The sequence below is a fragment of the Schistocerca nitens genome, chromosome 5 (assembly GCF_023898315.1).
Source record: "Schistocerca nitens isolate TAMUIC-IGC-003100 chromosome 5, iqSchNite1.1, whole genome shotgun sequence".
NCBI classification, from domain to species: Eukaryota; Metazoa; Arthropoda; class Insecta; order Orthoptera; family Acrididae; genus Schistocerca; species Schistocerca nitens.
In genome coordinates, this window is record NC_064618.1 from 654,316,201 (window position 1) to 654,334,242 (window position 18,042).

The 18,042-nt window shown below is 39.9% G+C and overlaps 1 protein-coding gene across 2 annotated transcripts in view; it reads left to right on the top strand.

Annotated features, from left to right (window-relative positions):
* Positions 1–2,706: 2,706 nt before the first annotated feature.
* LOC126259532 (uncharacterized) overlaps positions 2,707–18,042 on the top strand; it is a 125,927-nt gene continuing 110,591 nt past the window's right edge. Inside the window, exons 1-2 of one of the 2 annotated variants that reach the window (XM_049956398.1) lie at positions 2,707–2,910; positions 12,961–13,165. In XM_049956398.1, the coding sequence (XP_049812355.1) occupies positions 12,991–13,165 (175 nt within the window). In that variant the 5' untranslated portion in view covers positions 2,707–2,910; positions 12,961–12,990. Of the gene's footprint in view, positions 2,911–2,993; positions 3,270–12,960; positions 13,166–18,042 lie in introns of those variants that run through there. The other variant, XM_049956399.1, reaches the window with a different exon arrangement.

The following is an 18,042-nucleotide window of genomic DNA, read 5'->3' on the forward strand; positions in this document are numbered from 1 at the left end:
GCAAACGTTAATATAAGGATTTCTGATGCCTACACCTGCAAACATGACAAACTGTTAAAATCTTATAAGAGTGGTGCATCTGCAGGTCCATATAGAACCTAAAAAGGTTGATATTTGAAAACTCTGTAGCAAATGTATAGCATACCCCTACGTACAGTCATACCGCAGGAGTAAATATATAAGCATTCAAACATGCCTTCAGAGCTCAAACATCACACAACAACGTTTGAAACTTAGTTTCACTGAAGCTAGTGCTGCATCTCTCATGTTAATGGTTCAAATGGCTCTGAGCACTATGGGACTTAACATCTGAGGTCATCAGTCCCCTAGAACTTAGAACTACTTAAACCTAACTAACCTAAGGACAGCACACAACACCCAGTCATCATCTCATGTTAATATGAGACTTTGTTAATAGAGCTCAAAACACAGCTCAACAAGTATTAGAAATTTACTTTTGTTATTCAAAAGTAGTTCTCAAAAGATTTTCATTTACAAGAAATACAGTGTTTATGATTGTGTCTGGGGACCCTGTGTTATCTCTGCTCAAAACCCAATTCCGAAACCAACATTTATGCTTTCTCTTCATTTTATTCAGTTCTAATCCCATAACTTGGACGACAACACCAAGGTCTGTCCAAGTAAACTCACTCAGTGGTAAATCCTGACCTTTCTGGGGTAGTGGCTCACGATGTCAGGCCACCAGCTGCCTGGCACTTATGCGAGCTGCCACACTCAGTTTTAAATCTCTGGCAGTTCTTTTCAAGACTTGTGAAAATGACAGCAATGTATTAAATCTATTGTCGGATTTGTCATGCACTGTGTATGTGTTTGCCCTCTGGTCAGACTGCAGGTTGCATCGATTTTACGTCTTTGAGCCTAAATATGAGTTTTTATCTGACAAGGGAACCTTATGTACTGGACATATTCCACTGTTCAAAGGTATTTTGTGCCAGTGGGAACTAGTCAGGAAGAAGAAGTGTCAGCAATGGAACTAACATTAACATATAATGGAGTGGAACATCTGCACAGCTTCCTTTGGCAAGACTGTGGAAATGCTCCCCTATCTCACTTTTTGTTTCAAGATTCGAAATATCGTCCGAAATTCACTCAGACGAACTAAACTCAATTTTCGACTGCATGTGATACTTCAAATAAAGGAAATATGAAATTATTTCCAGTTGCTATCCAGCACTTTGACTAAGAAATGGGGACGACTTCATCTGTTATAGATCTTTATGCAGACTCTGACGAAACATAAGCTTCTAGAGCCAAGAAGCTGAAAGACAGTGTCATTAATACTGGTCTTTCAGGATCACAACTGGTTGCTTTTGATATGGACAACTATCACATCAATTATTGGAAAAACCTATCTGATTTCGTGGATTTGGAAAAAATGTTGGAAGCACCACATCTTATTACAGGACATTGTCACATATGTCTACTCTGTACTTCACAATACTGAGAAACATGGACTAAAACTTCTGTCATACGATGTTGAATTGTTATTGGGTAATGTATGCAATAAGTTTTCTTCAAGCATGAAGGAGGTGATTGAGTTGAAGAACTTGTTGAGTTCCTGCAGTCAGAGTACTCCACACTATTCCGGCATGTTCCTACACGATTTTTGACTCTATTTTTCTGCTGTAGATAGACTGTTTCAGTTGGACTCCTATTTTCTAAGATAGGGTGAAGACAATAATGCCAAACTTATTTGGACATTTGTAGCCCACGAAAACGACCGTGAAGTGGACGATGAAGTAACAATCCTAGAGATTAAATTTTATTTTGTCCACAATGTTATGCATTTATTTAACACAATCAAAACACGTAGAAAGTGATTTTATATTGAAAACTGAAATATATTCTTTATTTCTGAAGTTGTGTACAGAAATTATTAATAGACAAATAGTTCATTCAGATTCAAGGTATTACAAGAGCTGAAAAAAATGTATGCAATGTGAACAAGCAAAATTTGTCAGAGAAGCTCAGCAAGACTAAACTAGGATTCTAGAATATCTAGAAAAATGGCTTGACTTCAGTGAAGACACAGTTTTCAAGCTTAGCTCTCAGTTAAATTTTGAAGAGCCCCTTAAATGAAGAACATAAAGAAACTCATAGTTATTTCAACATAAATATAAACAGTGACGAACTGCTTTCTAAAATAGGTGCACTGATCAACGTTTTGCCATTCATAGACATTTCAATCAAATGGGTAACATTTTTTAAGAGACGCGAAGCACGTAATTTGCTGAAAGTTGTTCAACATGTGCTAGTCGTGTCATCGCCCAATGCCTTTGTAGAGCGGATTTTCAGTGTGATGCTAAATATCTGGAGTAATGAAAGAAACAAACTGAAAGTAAAAATGGTGAAAGTTGAACTATTTTTGAATTTAACTACCGTATGAAATGTGCTGTGTTTCCTAAATTTGTCAGATACGACAACGTGAAAGAACTTGTTAAAGTTGTGAAGACAGAGAAGAAGTTTAACTTCAAAATATAACCAGCAAAGAAATGGCTGGATTCACAGCATTAACAGAAATTATCGTGTTAAATAAATGCATGCTTCCAGCAGCTATAATGTATGTCTTGTGAATAATAATAATAATAATACATTTTTTAGTTGTCCCGTTTTAGCTCCAGTTATAAGATCCTAACTGCGTTATGGGTCTTTGCTTGCCCAGCTTGGGCGTATTATTCCTGTGTCCTGTTATTTTCGCATTTCTGTAATGTTGGTAGACACCTCGTGGTCACGTAGTTATAACAACTTTGCTTAATTTGGTGCGGCGCTTTTGATTTGAAATATTGAATGTTTGTGCTGTGTAATGTGTCAAAGTAATATCAATAATAGTGGCGATTGCGTGAGCTCTTGACTTTAGTACTATTGTTTGATCCATTAGCGTTCAATAAGGTAAAATCTTCTTTTGTTTAGTTGCCCGAATTTTAATTGATACGTTGTTACTCAATTTTTGCATGTGGTCTCCTTTCAAAATAAAGAAAAGTTGAAACGATTTTAAAATTAGTTTTATACTGGGTTGAGGTCAAATGTTGCTAACTCGGAATGTAGCGTCTATAGAAAGATGCTGAGGTGAATGTTTTATGCGAAATTCGGACGAGTGCCACACAGCAATTCACATTTAGGTGAAACGCAATGGTGATGGTTATTGTGTTTATATTTGACGTGTTCACATACAACCAGGAAAGTTGTGTTAATGAACTGTACATTGGTTAAAGTTTGCGACGTATATCATTGCCATCACAAAAACATTTGTAAGTAACGACGTTTATTTATTTAATAGTTTGAGATGTAGGTCTATGTAACAAGTCGAAGAACACATTATCTTTGTATTCGTTTCACAATGAAGCAATTAGTAAATATATGCGTACAAAACTTTACGGATCGAGTGGAACAGTTTTCAAATTTTAAACATTAAACTTGAACTCTGCATCACTGTGGATAAAAAAAATTAATTTTGCTGCAGCAAACGTGCCCACTGATGTAAAATAACAGAGATAGACTCAAGCAAAACTTCTGGCATGTATGGTATATCAGAAAAGGACATCTCCCGCTGACTGTGTTGGTTGGAAGCTTGGAATCTTTTAAACCTAACGTGACAACAAAACGGAGGTTTACTCATAAAAATGTGCATTTCATTCGTGTAGCTGTTGTTATAATAGTAACTGTATTGGCTTAATTTTAAGAAACATGCCTTGTTATTTTGGGCAATACAGTCCGACCACTGGCACCGTGTAATTAATATATGGGACTTTCGTGTCACGTGTTAGTTTCTTCACATGCCTTCGTTGTCAGATGTTTGCTTTATACTACTTAGAAATTAATTCTTTCTGGAGTTCTTTCCTTTAATATGTTGTTTTCATGACAAAAATGCCCTGGTAGTTCGTATAAGTGCCTTATTTTATGCTGTTGTTGAATCTCTGCAAGTTACATATTTTGCTACATGTCAGAAATAGTTTTCCTCATCAATGTGGCAATTTAAACTCATGACACAAATAAACAATTTCATGAAAAATACAGACGCTTACCAAGTAGAGAAACTGTTGAGCAACACTGACTGTGCAGCTTTCAGAAGATAGATTGCTGTAGTTGGTTACTAATAGTGATACTATGTGGTGAGATTTGGCTTGCACCTGTAACAAGGAGGTCGTGCAGTGAACTTTTATGGTTTGCATAAATTGGTTAGGCATGTGACTGGAGGGTTCTTTTGAAAAGGGTGCAGTGAATTTGCTTTCCCAGCTTGTGGTTGTTCACTAATGATCTCATCATTGACATGCCATTTAACTTTCGTGTTCAGTCAGGTTAACTGAGATCATCGGTACACCCTCACCAGGTTTTGATCAAATTATCACCTTTCTAACTTACGTATGCATTGAGCTATGCTACAGATAAGTCTGCCACCCAAACTTGCAGTCCAGTAATCAATATGGACTCAAGAAGTATTGTCCTTGTGCTATTCTCTTCCTGTCGATGCATATGGGGCAATACAGTCACTAGATTACAGGCTGAAGCTGATGTTTGGTACTGGTAGCTTCAGCTCACCCTTTCATTCCTACATACAATTGTTAGAGGTCCATCTTGGCAATGGAAAAATTTTGTTTCATTGAAGTTTTTTGTATTTTCAAAACTATTCTTGTGCCACATAACATCTTATTGTTAGATATGCACTCCCAACTTTCCATCCTTAAGCATGTAGTCACAAATGTTTGGTATGCTGTAGCAACATACAGTGAATACATCTATTCAGTTAAACAGTATGTACATTCTGTATTCATATATATAAATGTGGTAAACTTATTTTGATACTATATTTAACAGTTTTGCACCATTTGTTCCCAAATGTGCAATCTTTAGGTATGCGTATTGTTAGCCAAAAACACACAATTTTTGCATGTCATAAATACATTAAAAGGTGTAAACAGAAAGAACTCCTTCCAGTGGTAGCATGTCAGTCAAAACCCATAGTAAATTTAAATAAACATAAACTGAAGCTAAAAATCAATATTATTAGTATAGCCGACTATCTGCCAAATGGCCATGCAGCAGATCACCAAAGTCGGGCTGGGCTGGGCTAGCACTTGAATGAGTGACCATCCTGTCTGCTGAGTGCTGTTAGCAAGTGGGGTTCACTCAGCCCATGTGAGGCAAATTGAGGAGCTACTTGATTGAGAAGTAGCTGCTCTGGTCTCGTAAACTGACATACAACCAGGAGAGTGGTGTGCTGACCACATGCCCCTGTGTATCTACATCAAGTGACGTCCGTGAGCTGAGGATGACACAGCAGCTGGTTGCCCAGGTGGCCCTTAGTGGGCCGTTCAGACGGAGTTTAGTTTAGTTTTTACTATCTAATCGGGCACAGCTCTTCATAAAGGTGTTTTTTAGATCTGTTGTTCACAAGTAGTATAGGTAATGTCTGTGTTATTCTTCTTAGATACCTGGAACTCGGATAATCTTATGTCGTATTCCAAATGCCTTTTGTATTGTACTGTTTGTAGATTATGATAGGCCTATATTTTGTTATGACAAATATTTCTTGAGAATGTGTTATTAGGATGTGTTGTTGTTGTGGTCTTCAGTCCTGAGACTGGTTTGATGCAGCTCTCCATGCTACTCTATCCTGTGCAAGCTTCTTCATCTCCCAGTACCTACAGCAACCTACATCCTTCTGAATCTGCTTAGGGTATTCATCTCTTGGTCTCCCCTACGATTTTTACCCTCCACGCTGCCCTCCAATACTAGATTGGTGATCCCTTGATGCCTCAGAACATGTCCTACCAACCGATCCCTTCTTCTGGTCAAGTTGTGCCACAAACTCCTGTTCTCCCCAATCCTATTCAGTACCTCCTCATTAGTTATGTGATCTACCCATCTAATCTTCAGCATTCTTCTGTAGCACCACATTTCGAAAGCTTCTATTCTCTTCTTGTCCAAACTGGTTATCGTCCATGTTTCACTTCCATACATGACTACACTCCATACAAATACTTTCAGAAATGACTTCCTGACACTTAAATCTATACTAGATGTTAACAAATTTCTCTTCTTCAGAAACGTTTTCCTTTCCATTGCCAGTGTACATTTTATATCCTCTCTACTTCGACCATCATCATTTATTTTACTCCCTAAATAGCAAAACTCCTTTACTACTTCAAGTGTCTCATTTCCTAATCTAATCCCCTCAGCATCACCCGATTTAATTTGACTACATTCCATTATCCTCGTTTTGCTTTTGTTGATGTTCATCTTATAGCCTCCTTTCAAGACAGTGTCCATTCCGTTCAACTGCTCTTGCAAGTCCTTTGCTGTCTCTGACAGAATTACGAGGGCCGTTCAGAAAGTAACCTCCGGTTGATTTAAAAAAATACACCAAGTTAAATAAAAATATTTTAATATATACATCTTACAACTACATCTTTGCACTATTTTTCTACATAGTCTCCATAGCGATTGAGGTACTTATCGTATCTCTTCACAAGCTTTGAAATTCCTTCTGCATAAAAATCACCCGCTTGTGCCTGGAGCCAGCCTGTGACCGCATCTTTGAGCTCAGAACTTACGGTAACCCAATCTTGCTGTCACTATCTCGTACAAGGGAGTCTTAGAAATCTGTGGAAAACCAGTAGACAGCTCCGACATTGAGAAACGTCGATTTTCACGAACTTTTGCATCAACTGTCTGAACGAGTTCGTCAGTCACCAATGATGGTCTACCACTCCTCTCTTCATCATGAACGTTTTCTCGTCCACTTTTAAATAAACGTACCCATTCACGGACAACTCCTTCACTCATAACTCTTGGTCCATACACGGCACAAAGCTCACGATGAATAGCTGCTGCAGAATATCCTTTGGCTGTAAAAAACCTTATGACAGCACGCACTTCACATTTGGCAGGGTTTTCTATTGCAGCACACATTTCAAACTGCCACAAAAACTAAACTAGCACAGGTACGACGTTCACTCGACCACGGCTTGATGCCGACTGACCTGTTGAGTGCGTGAACGCACAGATGGCATCGCTACTCCCCCACAACCCGCACTGTGACCAATCGGAGGTTACTTTCTGAACCGCCCTCGTACAATGTCATCGGCGAACCTTAAAGTTTTTATTTCTTCTCCATGGATTTTAATACCTACTCTGAATTTTTCTTTTGTTTCCTTTACTGCTCAATACACAGATTGAATAACATCGGGGAGAGGCTACAACCCCGTCTTACTCCCTTCCCAACCACTGCTTCCCTTTCATGTCCCTCGACTCTTATAACTGCCACCTGGTTTCTGTACAAATTGTAAATAGCCTTTCGCTCCCTGTATTTTACCCCTGCCACCTTCAGAATTTGAAAGAGAGTATTCCAGTCAACATTGTCAAAAGCTTTCTCTAAGTCTACAAATGGTAGAAACGTAGGTTTCCCTTTCCTTAATCTTTCTTCTAAGATAAGTCGTAAGGTCAGTATTGCCTCACGTGTTCCAGTGTTTCTACGGAATCCAAACTGATCTACCCCGAGGTCGGCTTCTACTAGTTTTTCCATTCGTCCGTAAAGAATTCGTGTTAGTATTTTGCAGCTGTGGCTTATTAAACTGATTGTTCGGTAATTCTCACATCTGTCAACACCTGCTTTCTTTGGGATTGGAATTATTATATTCTTTTTGAAGTCTGAGGGTATTTCGCCTGTTTCATACATCTTGCTCACCAGTTGGTAGAGTTTTGTCAGGACTGGCTCTCCCAAGGCCGTCAGTAGTTCCAATGGAATGTTGTCTACTCCAGGGGCCTTGTTTCGACTCAGGTCTTTCAGTGCTCTGTCAAACTCTTCACGCAGTATCGTATCTCCCATTTCATCTTTATCTACATCCTCTTCCATTTCGATAATATTGTCCTCAAGTACATCACCCTTGTATAGACCCTCTATATACTCCTTCCACCTTTCTGCTTTCCCTTCTTTGCTTAGAACTGGGTTTCCATCTGAGCTCTTGATATTCATAAAAGTGGTTCTCTTCTCTCCAAAGGTCTCTTTAATTTTCCTATAGGCAGTATCTATCTTACCCCTAGTGAGACAAGCCTCTACATCCTTACATTTGTCCTCTAGTCATCCCTGCTTGCCATTTTGCACTTCCTGTCGATCTCATTTTTGAGACGTTTGTATTCATTTTTGCCTGCTACATTTACTGCATTTTTGTATTTTCTCCTTTCATCAATTAAATTCAGTATTTCTTCTGTTACCCAAGGATTTCTACTAGCCCTCGTCTTTTTACCTACTTGATCCTCTGCTGCCTTCACTACTTCATCCCTCAAAGCTACCCATTCTTCTTCTACTGTATTTCTTTCCCCCATTCCTGTCAATTGTTCCCTTATACTCTCCCTGAAACTCTGTACAACCTCTGGTTCTTTCAGCTTATCCAGGTCCCATCTCCTTAAATTCCCTCCTTTTTGCAGTTTCTTCAGTTTTAATCTACAGGTCATAACCAATAGGTTGTGGTCAGAGTTCACATCTGCCCCTGGAAATGTCTTACAATTTAAAACCTGGTTTCTAAATCTGTGTCTTACCATTATATAATCTATCTGATACCTTTTAGTATCTCCAGGGTTCTTCCATGTATACAACCTTCTATCATGGTTATCAGCATTGACCTAGTTATTCTACTTTCTATGGCTTCGATGCAGAAAGCTGTAGGCATATGCCCTATCAATTCAGGCAGGCTAGAAAAAAATCTTACCTTCATAGTCTTGGATGTTTTTAAATTTACCATGTGTTAAAAGGAGGACTAAGTAAGGAACATGTATTTTTTTGTTTTCTCAAAAAAAAAAAAAAGAAAAAAAAAGAGATTTCTGCTCAGAGATACAGCCCTCCAAAGATGACACTGCACGTACCATTTTGAAGATGCGAATTTTGGAAAAGTTTTTTAAAATTCTGTATCTCTGCAACAGTTCTAGATATTTTGTTGTATTTTTTTTTATTTTAAAGGTAATTGATTTATGATTACAAAGAAATCCTCCATTTGGACTTGCCTGTCAAAGTTCTTTCACTGTAGCATTCCGAAAATTATAATAAAAAAAATTCCAGAAATGTGTAGCAATAAAATTTTGATTTTTTTTTTCTGTGTTGATTAGTGCCATATAGTTCTACATTCTCTGAAAAGGAGAGCTTCCACTTTTAGGTTTTATAAACAATAGAAATTTTTGCTATACATAAAACATGTTTTATTACATTATCACATAACAAGCTCATAAAAATCAAAACCTAGCCTTGTTTAACATGATTTTAGTTTTGTAAGATGAGTAAGAGACTCATTTTTTCCAAGCATTTTAAATGGTTCCAAAATGTATGTGAAAGGTCCAAAGACTATAAAAAAGCTTCTGTGTACTTGGTTTTGTACTGAAATTAGCCAGTCAATCAACTAAAAATGTGTTCCACTGCTTCAGTATCTTCCTTTGATGTAGAGGGATGCCTTCCTGTTGAACCAATAGGAATTGGAGTACTCACAATCTTCAAAACATTGTGAACAGGACGTGAGCACTGATGGCATTGTTGCTGTCCTTCAGCTTGAAACCTTTATCCAGCAGCTGGCCCATGTGGTAGTATAAAGTTCACTATAAGTTCATTTAGCTTATAACTGGTGTCTATTATATCTGCCATCCACCACACACACACACACACACACACACACACACACACACACACACACACACACACACACACACACACACCCCTTGCCAGGTTGTGAATCTGGATATTATCCTGCTGTTTCTGAGGTGTTGGCTGAATGAACGAAGTTTCTTCTTTCTTGCTTTTTAAAATGTGTGCAGTATGAGTTCGCCCATCACTTTTAGTCCAAAATGTGTCTTCTGAATTCCTTTCACAGGAGTAGTTTGTTTGGACCATTCTTCTTTTTTCTGCTCACGGAATTCTTCGATTTCCTCTTTGGATAAAAGAATGAAGGCTGTGGATGTGTAAGATTTCACAACTCTCATAAAATCCTTTGCATTCTGAATCGCAGCTGTATTTGGTCTGGAAAGATTGTTTTGTAGCATGGTGCTTCAGCAGGCCGCCTACACCATCACAAGGCCCCTTCCCGTGACCAGTAGCCACTGTACATCCAGTCAGTTGGCGCAAGCGACTTACTCAATTCAAACAGCTGGTAATGATTTTCAAAATGACTAGGAGTACCATCAGAAATGATAATGATCTTCTTTGCCCCTGTTTGCAGTTGAAGAATTTTGCGCATTGCTAGCGAAGCGTGTGCAGAGTCATGCCCTGTGTCATAACTGCAACACTTGTGGTCTTGTTTCGAAAATATGTCGCTCCTGAAAAAAATTGAAACCTGGTCATTACTCCAGTGATACCCTTGTACTTCTTGTGGAATAATTGCAGACCAGTTCTCAGCAAAATCACAGCGAAGCACCAAACATAGTTCTTCAGCCTTTACACAAACTTTCACTTCTGCAATGTGTTGTTGTTACAACTTCTTCAAGTGCTGGTGTGTTACTGCTTTCACTGAGCAATTACAAAGTTCATCAATGATACTGTCGAAGGCAACAGTTTTCTTAATTCATTTATTTTCCTCCCATGTCGCATATGTAATTTCTGCAGAGTTATCTGCTACATCTTCCAGGCCAAGTATCGGTAAAGACAGTCCTCCCTTTCCAGGGCAGTCACCACATTCTGGAAACAAACAAGTGTCTCGCTTTACGTCACAGACTGCTAATGACTTCACATGCCCAAGGTGTAATGTCACATGCTCAAGTTACCACACAAAGATCAAAATTCGCGCAGTACACATATAAACAGACATCTCTGGGTAGGTGTGGAACTATCCACTTAGGTCGTAGTGCATAAAATTTTGATCTTTCAGTGAGTGAAGTTGTATAGTTGCTCTTATAATATGCAAAAGTTTCTTTAACACTGAGAGTCGTGTACCTCTTCACTTTCACAAATTTTTGACCTTCGACTGCTGCAGTTATAGTGTCTTATTTGTTGGCACTCTGGCGAGAACAATCCCATTTATCTTCCACTATTTGAACTTGAGCTGCTTCTACAGGATGACCATAACAGGGTTCTGGTCTTCCGAAAATTCCTTTTACGGACCTTACATTTCTTGATTTGTCTACCATGTACTTTGATTCTGATGGAATGTGGTTCAAAATTGTTTTCTTTGAAAATGTCTCTGGAATAATAGTTAAAACTAGCACCTTTTCACTGGAAGATGGTCAGTATTCAACAGCTGAATTGATATTTGTGAAAAATTCCTGGCAGGAGGTGCAAGAGTGCTTTGGTTCATTTTCTTCTGAAGATGGAATTTCTACTTTGAAGAGTGTGGCCAGTTTTGCTGAAGTGTATTAATCCATAGCTTTAGTAATTTCTGTGCACTTTCATGATGCATCGAGCTTATGATGATTTGACTTCACTGACCACAGTTTCTTAACAGAACTAACACCTACCTCTGTAGTTGACTGATTCAGGGTATTTAATTCTTGCTCTATTTATGCAAAATCTGCACCATGGGAGAAATAGTCAGCACACTTCACTTTCCTGTGACCCCAGTCAGAAGACAAGACTCTTCAGTAAACAAATTAGCACTGAACAACTACAATACAGAAACCTGCCGTGAACAACCCTGACAAAGAAACTAACATAAAACTACAACAAAGTGTAAGAAATAACTGCAACAAGGAAAGTGAAAAGAAATAACTGCAACAAAGACAATACAAAAAAAAAACACTGTAAGAAAGAAATTAGTAAGAAACAACTTCAGTGAAGACATGCATTACCCTTGAAAGTTAAAAAAATTTTTTTTTTTTTAAATAAAACCTGTCCAACTTAATAGTGGAAGCTCTCCTTTACAGAGAATATAGTACTGCATGGTACTAATCAACAGAGAAAAATCTAACTTTTCTGGATCAGAATGTTTGGAAAAAAAATTTTCTTTAAATTATAGGAAAAAAATTCAAAAGGCAATAGTAAAAGAACTTTGACAGATGTGTCCAAACAGAGGATATCATTGTAATCATAAAGCAATTATCTTTCAAATAAAAACACACCTCTAACAAAATATCTAGAACTGGTTAGAGATACAGCATTTTAAAAAAAAATACGAAATTTGCATCTTCGAAATGGTGCTCACAGCATCGTCCTTGGAGGCCTGTATCTCAAGGCAGGTTTTTTACGTAAGCCTGAATTTTAACATATGCTAAATTCAGTAACATCAGAGACTATGATATACTATGAAGGCAACTCCGTACATGAAGTGATATGCATTATGCCTGTACTGTCCTTGGACACTTTAAAGTTGGTTAAGTATAATGTGTTAGTCTTTTATATAGTAAATATTAAAAAGTTTGTAAGCTACCCTGAAGTCATTCTGTTTGGCACTAAACTCTTGAGATGTTGAATTAGTATTGCCTTACCTTCCTATTTGGAGGGACACATTTACAACAGCACTGTAAATGAACAACAGCTCAGCTTACTGAGATACAAACTGAGAGCTTTTGTTGCTTTTTGGATTTGATGTCTTTAAGTATTTGTTAGCCTTATATGTGGAATACCATAAAGAAGACATTAAGTTGCAGACAGGTTGAATTAAGATACTTACATAAAGCTTTCATCCACAGCCTTCGTCAGTAAAAGAGAAATACACACAAGCAAGCACACCTCACCTCATGCATGCATAATTGTGCGTGTCTGCAACTTAAAGTTTCTTTTTTACAATAAGTAGCAATCTGTCTGTTCCTGCATTGTTGTTACTTCTACCTGGAGTTTCAATTGTTTGATTGTGTGTGGAATAGCTGTTTGTAATCCAGAGGATATTTTCTTTACTATATTTCCTATATAAGTCTAGAAAATTAATCACATTTTTAGCAGATCTTGCCAGATTTTGTGTTTGCATATCTGTATTGTATCTTTTAGTAACTGTTACAAACAGATTGGTGGCAAGTAGTGTTTCTGATGTTCAGGCTGTGGAGTAATTGTCGTGGGAAGAGGACATGGACTACTTACAGAAAGTGCTTGCAGAAATTTCAGTGAAAGTGGATAATTTTCCTGTTGGAGCAGCAAATGTCCATGACAGTGTTTCACTAGAGTCTGAAATAAACACAATACAGTCCAAGGTACAATGCACTAAAGCTGATGTACTCATCTTACAAGCACTGACAGAAATTGGTGAGTTGTTCTGCTGCTCCTGCTCCATGTGCTTCAAGCATACATGACATATTTAGCAAAATCAGTTTAGTTTTTTGATAAACTTCAGCAAATCACTAATACTTAATTTTAATGTTGGTCTTCACAGAAGCATCAGATTCCACGCGACTGCTTTGACCCATGGCATCATCAGTGTGGTGGAAATGGCTAGTTCCAGCGTACACAAAATGACAACAGTGACGTCACTACATACACGCACAGACATATGCGAACAAAATTAAAAATAACACAATAACGTTTCCAAAAGTGAAATGGAACTAACGGGACAACCACAGAAAATTGGGGGTATAGGGCAGGGTCAAGCTAAATATACAGCAATAATAAAATGCTGCACCATTCCAAAACAAATAATATCTAAAAAAATTTAAACTACAGAATTCCGCTACATTAACAAAACCACAAGAATCGAACATTTCCTGTGACCTATATTGCTCAACCACAAAAAGAGAGAGAGAGAGAGAGAGAGAGAGAGAGAGAGAGAGCTACTACAGGGGAATGGGACATATATAGCTCAACTGCAGCTGTTGATACAAAAAAATTAACAGCCACAATTTCCAGAAATGGAACCAAAACGATCAGCTCAAAAACCCAAATACCCCATATTCACTACATGTATTAAAACACAACTGATGTATCATAAATACACAGCACACAAAACATCACAATTACTATAGAATAACACGAAAACAAAAATTACTTACCAACAAAAGCCTCTGGTCATACCACCTAGGTTGCTACTGTGTGTGTGCGCGCGCGCGCGCACACACACACACACACACACACACACACACACACACACACACACACACACACACACGCCCGCGCGAACTCGAACGTGCGCTTGCACTGTCCCGGTCCTCTGCTCCGGGGCCAGATGCCATTCACGTTCAGATGCTGCTACACCTTTCTCCGGCGGGCAAAAGCTTCCTTCTTCGTACCTACAATCGCGTCTGGACCGAAGGTCAGGTCCCCATGCGTGGGCGTGACGCCGTCGTTGTTCCTATACCCAAACCCGGGAAGGATGGACACCTTCCTTCTAGTTACCGCCCCATTTCTCTTACAAGCTGAGTCTGTAAGGTGATGGAGCGCATGGTTAATGCTCGGTTAGTCTGGATTCTTGAATCTCGATGGCTACTTACCAGTGTCCAATGCGGCTTTCGTCGCCGCCACTCCGCTGTTGACCACCTTGTGACCTTGTCGACATTCACCATGAACAACTTTTTGCGAAGGCGCGAAACGGTAGCCGTGTTCTTCGATTTGGAGAAGGCTTATGATACCTGTTGGAGAGGAGGTATCCTCCGTACTATGCACAGGTGGGGCCTACGCGGTCGCCTGCCCCTTTTTATTGATTCCTTTGTAACGGATTGAAAGTTTAGGGTACATGTGGGTTCCGTATTGTCCGACGTCTTCCTCCAGGAGAACAGAGTGCCTCAGGGCTCCGTCTTGAGCGTAGCCCTTTTTGCCATCGCGATCAATCCAATTATGGATTGCATTCCACCTAATGTCTCAGGCTCTCTCTTTGTTGATGACTTCGCGATCTACTGCAGTGGCCAGAGAACATGCCTCCTGGAGTGCTGCCTTCAGCGTTGTCTAGACAGCCTATACTCATGGAGCGTGGCAAATGGCTTCCGGTTCTCTGAAGAGAAGACGGTTTGTATCAACTTTTGGCGATATAAAGCGTTCCTTCCGCCATCCTTACATCTCGGTCCCGTTGTTCTCCCATTCGTGGAAACAACTAAGTTTCTAGGGCTCACATTGGACAGGAAACTTTGTTGGTCTCCGCATGTCTCTTATTTGGCGGCCCGTTGTACACGTTCCCTTAATGTCCTCAGAGTTCTTAGTAGTTCATCTTGGGGAGCGGATCGCACTGTCCTGCTTCGCTTGTATCGGTCCATAGTCCGATCGAAGCTGGATTATGGGAGCTTCGTCTACTCATCTGCTCGGCCATCCCTCTTACGCCGTCTCAACTCCATCCACCATCGGGGGTTACGTCTTGCGACCGGAGCCTTCCACACTAGTCCCGTCGAGAGTCTTTATGCTGAAGCTGCCGAATTACCATTGACCTACCGGCGCGACGTACTGCTGTGTTGGTTTGCCTGCCGGCTGTTGTCAATGCCCGACCACCCCTCTTACCAGTCCTTCTTCTCCGATTCTCTCGACCGTCAGTACGGGTTGTATGTGTCTGCCCTGCTGCCCCCTGGAGTCCGCTTCCGTCGCCTGCTTCGACAATTGGATTTTGCCCTCCCTACCACCTTCAGAGAGGGTGAGAGCCCGACACCACCTTGACTCCAGGCTCCGGTTCATATTTATCTCGACCTCAGCTCACTCCCGAAGGAGGGTACTCCAGCTGCAGTGTATTGCTCACGGTTTGTCGAACTTCGTGCTCGACTTGCCGGTCACGCCTTTATTTACACAGATGGCTCCAAAACTGACGATGGTGTCGGCTGTGCCTTTGTCGACGGGGCCGCCACCTTTAAATACCGGCTCCTCGGCCAATGTTCCAGCTTTACGGCCGAGCTTTTTGCTCTCCATCAGGCCGTTCAGTATGCCCGCCGCCATCGCCATTCATCGTATGTACTCTGCTATGATTCCCTCAGTGCTCTTCAGAGCCTTGGAGCTCCCTCTCCGGTCCATCCCTTGGTGCAACGGATCCAGCAGTCCCTCCATTCTTTCGCTGATAATGGTTCTCCTGTCAGCTTTCTGTGGGTTCCCGGACATGTAGGAGTGCCTGGGAATGAGGCTGCAGATGCTGCAGCCAAGGCTGCAGTCCTCCTGCCTCGGCCAGCCTCCCATTGTGTCCCGTCATCTGACGTTCGTGGGGTTATTTGTAAGAGGCTTGTGTCGTTGTGGTGGGATGCTTGGTCATCCCTCCAAGGAAACAAGCTCCGGGCAGTAAAACCGCTCCCAACTGCTTGGACATCCTCCTCCCGACCATCTCAGCGAGAAGAGGTCCTTCTGACCAGGTTGCGGATTGGGCATTGCCGGTTTAGCCACCGCTACCTGCTCTCCGGTGACCCAGCCCCGCAGTGCCCTTGTGGTCAAGCATTAACAGTGCGCCATGTTTTATTGTCGTGTCCCCGCTTTAGTCAATCTCGTGTTGTCCTGTCCCTGCCATCTACTTTACCGGATATTTTAGCTGATGACGCTTGAGCAGCTGCTCGTGTTCTGCGTTTTATAACTTTGACTGGCTTGTCCAAAGACATCTAACCTTTTTATGTATTTTATCTGCATCTTTGTCAGGACTTTCTGGTGTCCTCCCCTCCCCTTGAGTTTTACTAGATTCCCTGTGCTCTAGCAACTGTGACTGGGCGCTAATGACCTCAGTAGTTGAGCGCCCTTAAACCCCACAAAAAACACACACACACACACACACACACACACACACACACACACACACACACACACAGAGAGAGAGAGAGAGAGAGAGAGAGAGAGAGAGAGAGAGAGAGAGACTCATAAATCTCCCAAGTTGTTGCCACAAACATGAAACCTAACATATCCAGCACAAGACTTAAAAATCTTTCAGTCTTATCCATACGTACCAAAATAACAATTAAAAAAGTTAGACTTCTTTCTGCACAACAAACACCAACCTAATGACCTAACAAAAATTCCAAACACGTCAACAAAAAGAAAACCTTAATAACTCACCGAAAATACTTCCACAACCTATGTTATCGCACTAACTATCTAATTTCAAAACCGTGTTAGCACGATGACAGTGAAAAATCAAATAAACCCAATACCACACATTAAGCTCAGCACATTCACATCCACCACCAGAGGGCATCATCAGATATAACAACACGACATGTACAAACACAACCAACTCAAAAACTGCGTGCTGTAGTGGCGTTGCACACCACAACTCTCTTTAAGTCACAGGTCATAGCGGTCGTGTGGAATTGCACAATTCCTTTGTACTCTCTCATCATGCTTTGTGGAACATAACTTACAAGTTAGTAGTGCTTCATTTGCTGATCGATCATACTAACGATATTAGACATATAATGACTGTCCAGATTTAAACAAAATTACAGTTTGCTTACAGGTAAATGTTCGATTCAGAGACAAGGAAAAAACAGTGATAAATGGCTATTTTTTCCACCGCTAATAACTGGCATCATTAACCCACAAATCTTGCAGATAAAGACAGAATACACAAATGTCGTATGTCCATCCCTTACTGCTGAAAAACTAAGAAACAGTTTATAAAAAGGAGACATTATTTCTTAAGTGAATTTACCCTATTATACTGCAAAAGAAATGTGGTTCCACTCAAAATGTTCTCAGCACTTGTCTTGATTTCTCTTTTTAACAATTATAACAGTGTTAAATGCAAAATGGGCAAATAAATACAGAGATTTTTGGATAAATTACTTACACCTGACATCATTTTTTTTTCATTTATATATTATATACTTCCGCCTATTTATTTATGTCTGCTAGTTCCATATCAATGCACCTAGTATATTTAAACAGTATAAATTATCTTTATTCATTTATGTAATATGTATGCAAGGCTTTGTATTTATGTATGTTAGTTCTACATCAAAATACCTATGCTTATTAAACAATGTAAATGGCATCTGCTAAGAAAATATTTAGACTTCATCCGATAATTTGTACATTCACTGACGTCTTCCACACAATATATGTTGTCTAAGGATGGATAAATAAATAAATGTCCTTATTTTACAAGAGTACTTTTAGCTAGCAAATAGTCACTGAACAGTTAACGTAGCGAGTTATGGTGCTGGAAAAGTAATTACCTGCAAATTCCAGGGATCATAATTGTAAGCTCTATAAATGTGTCAGTCAGTTAACAGACGTAATTA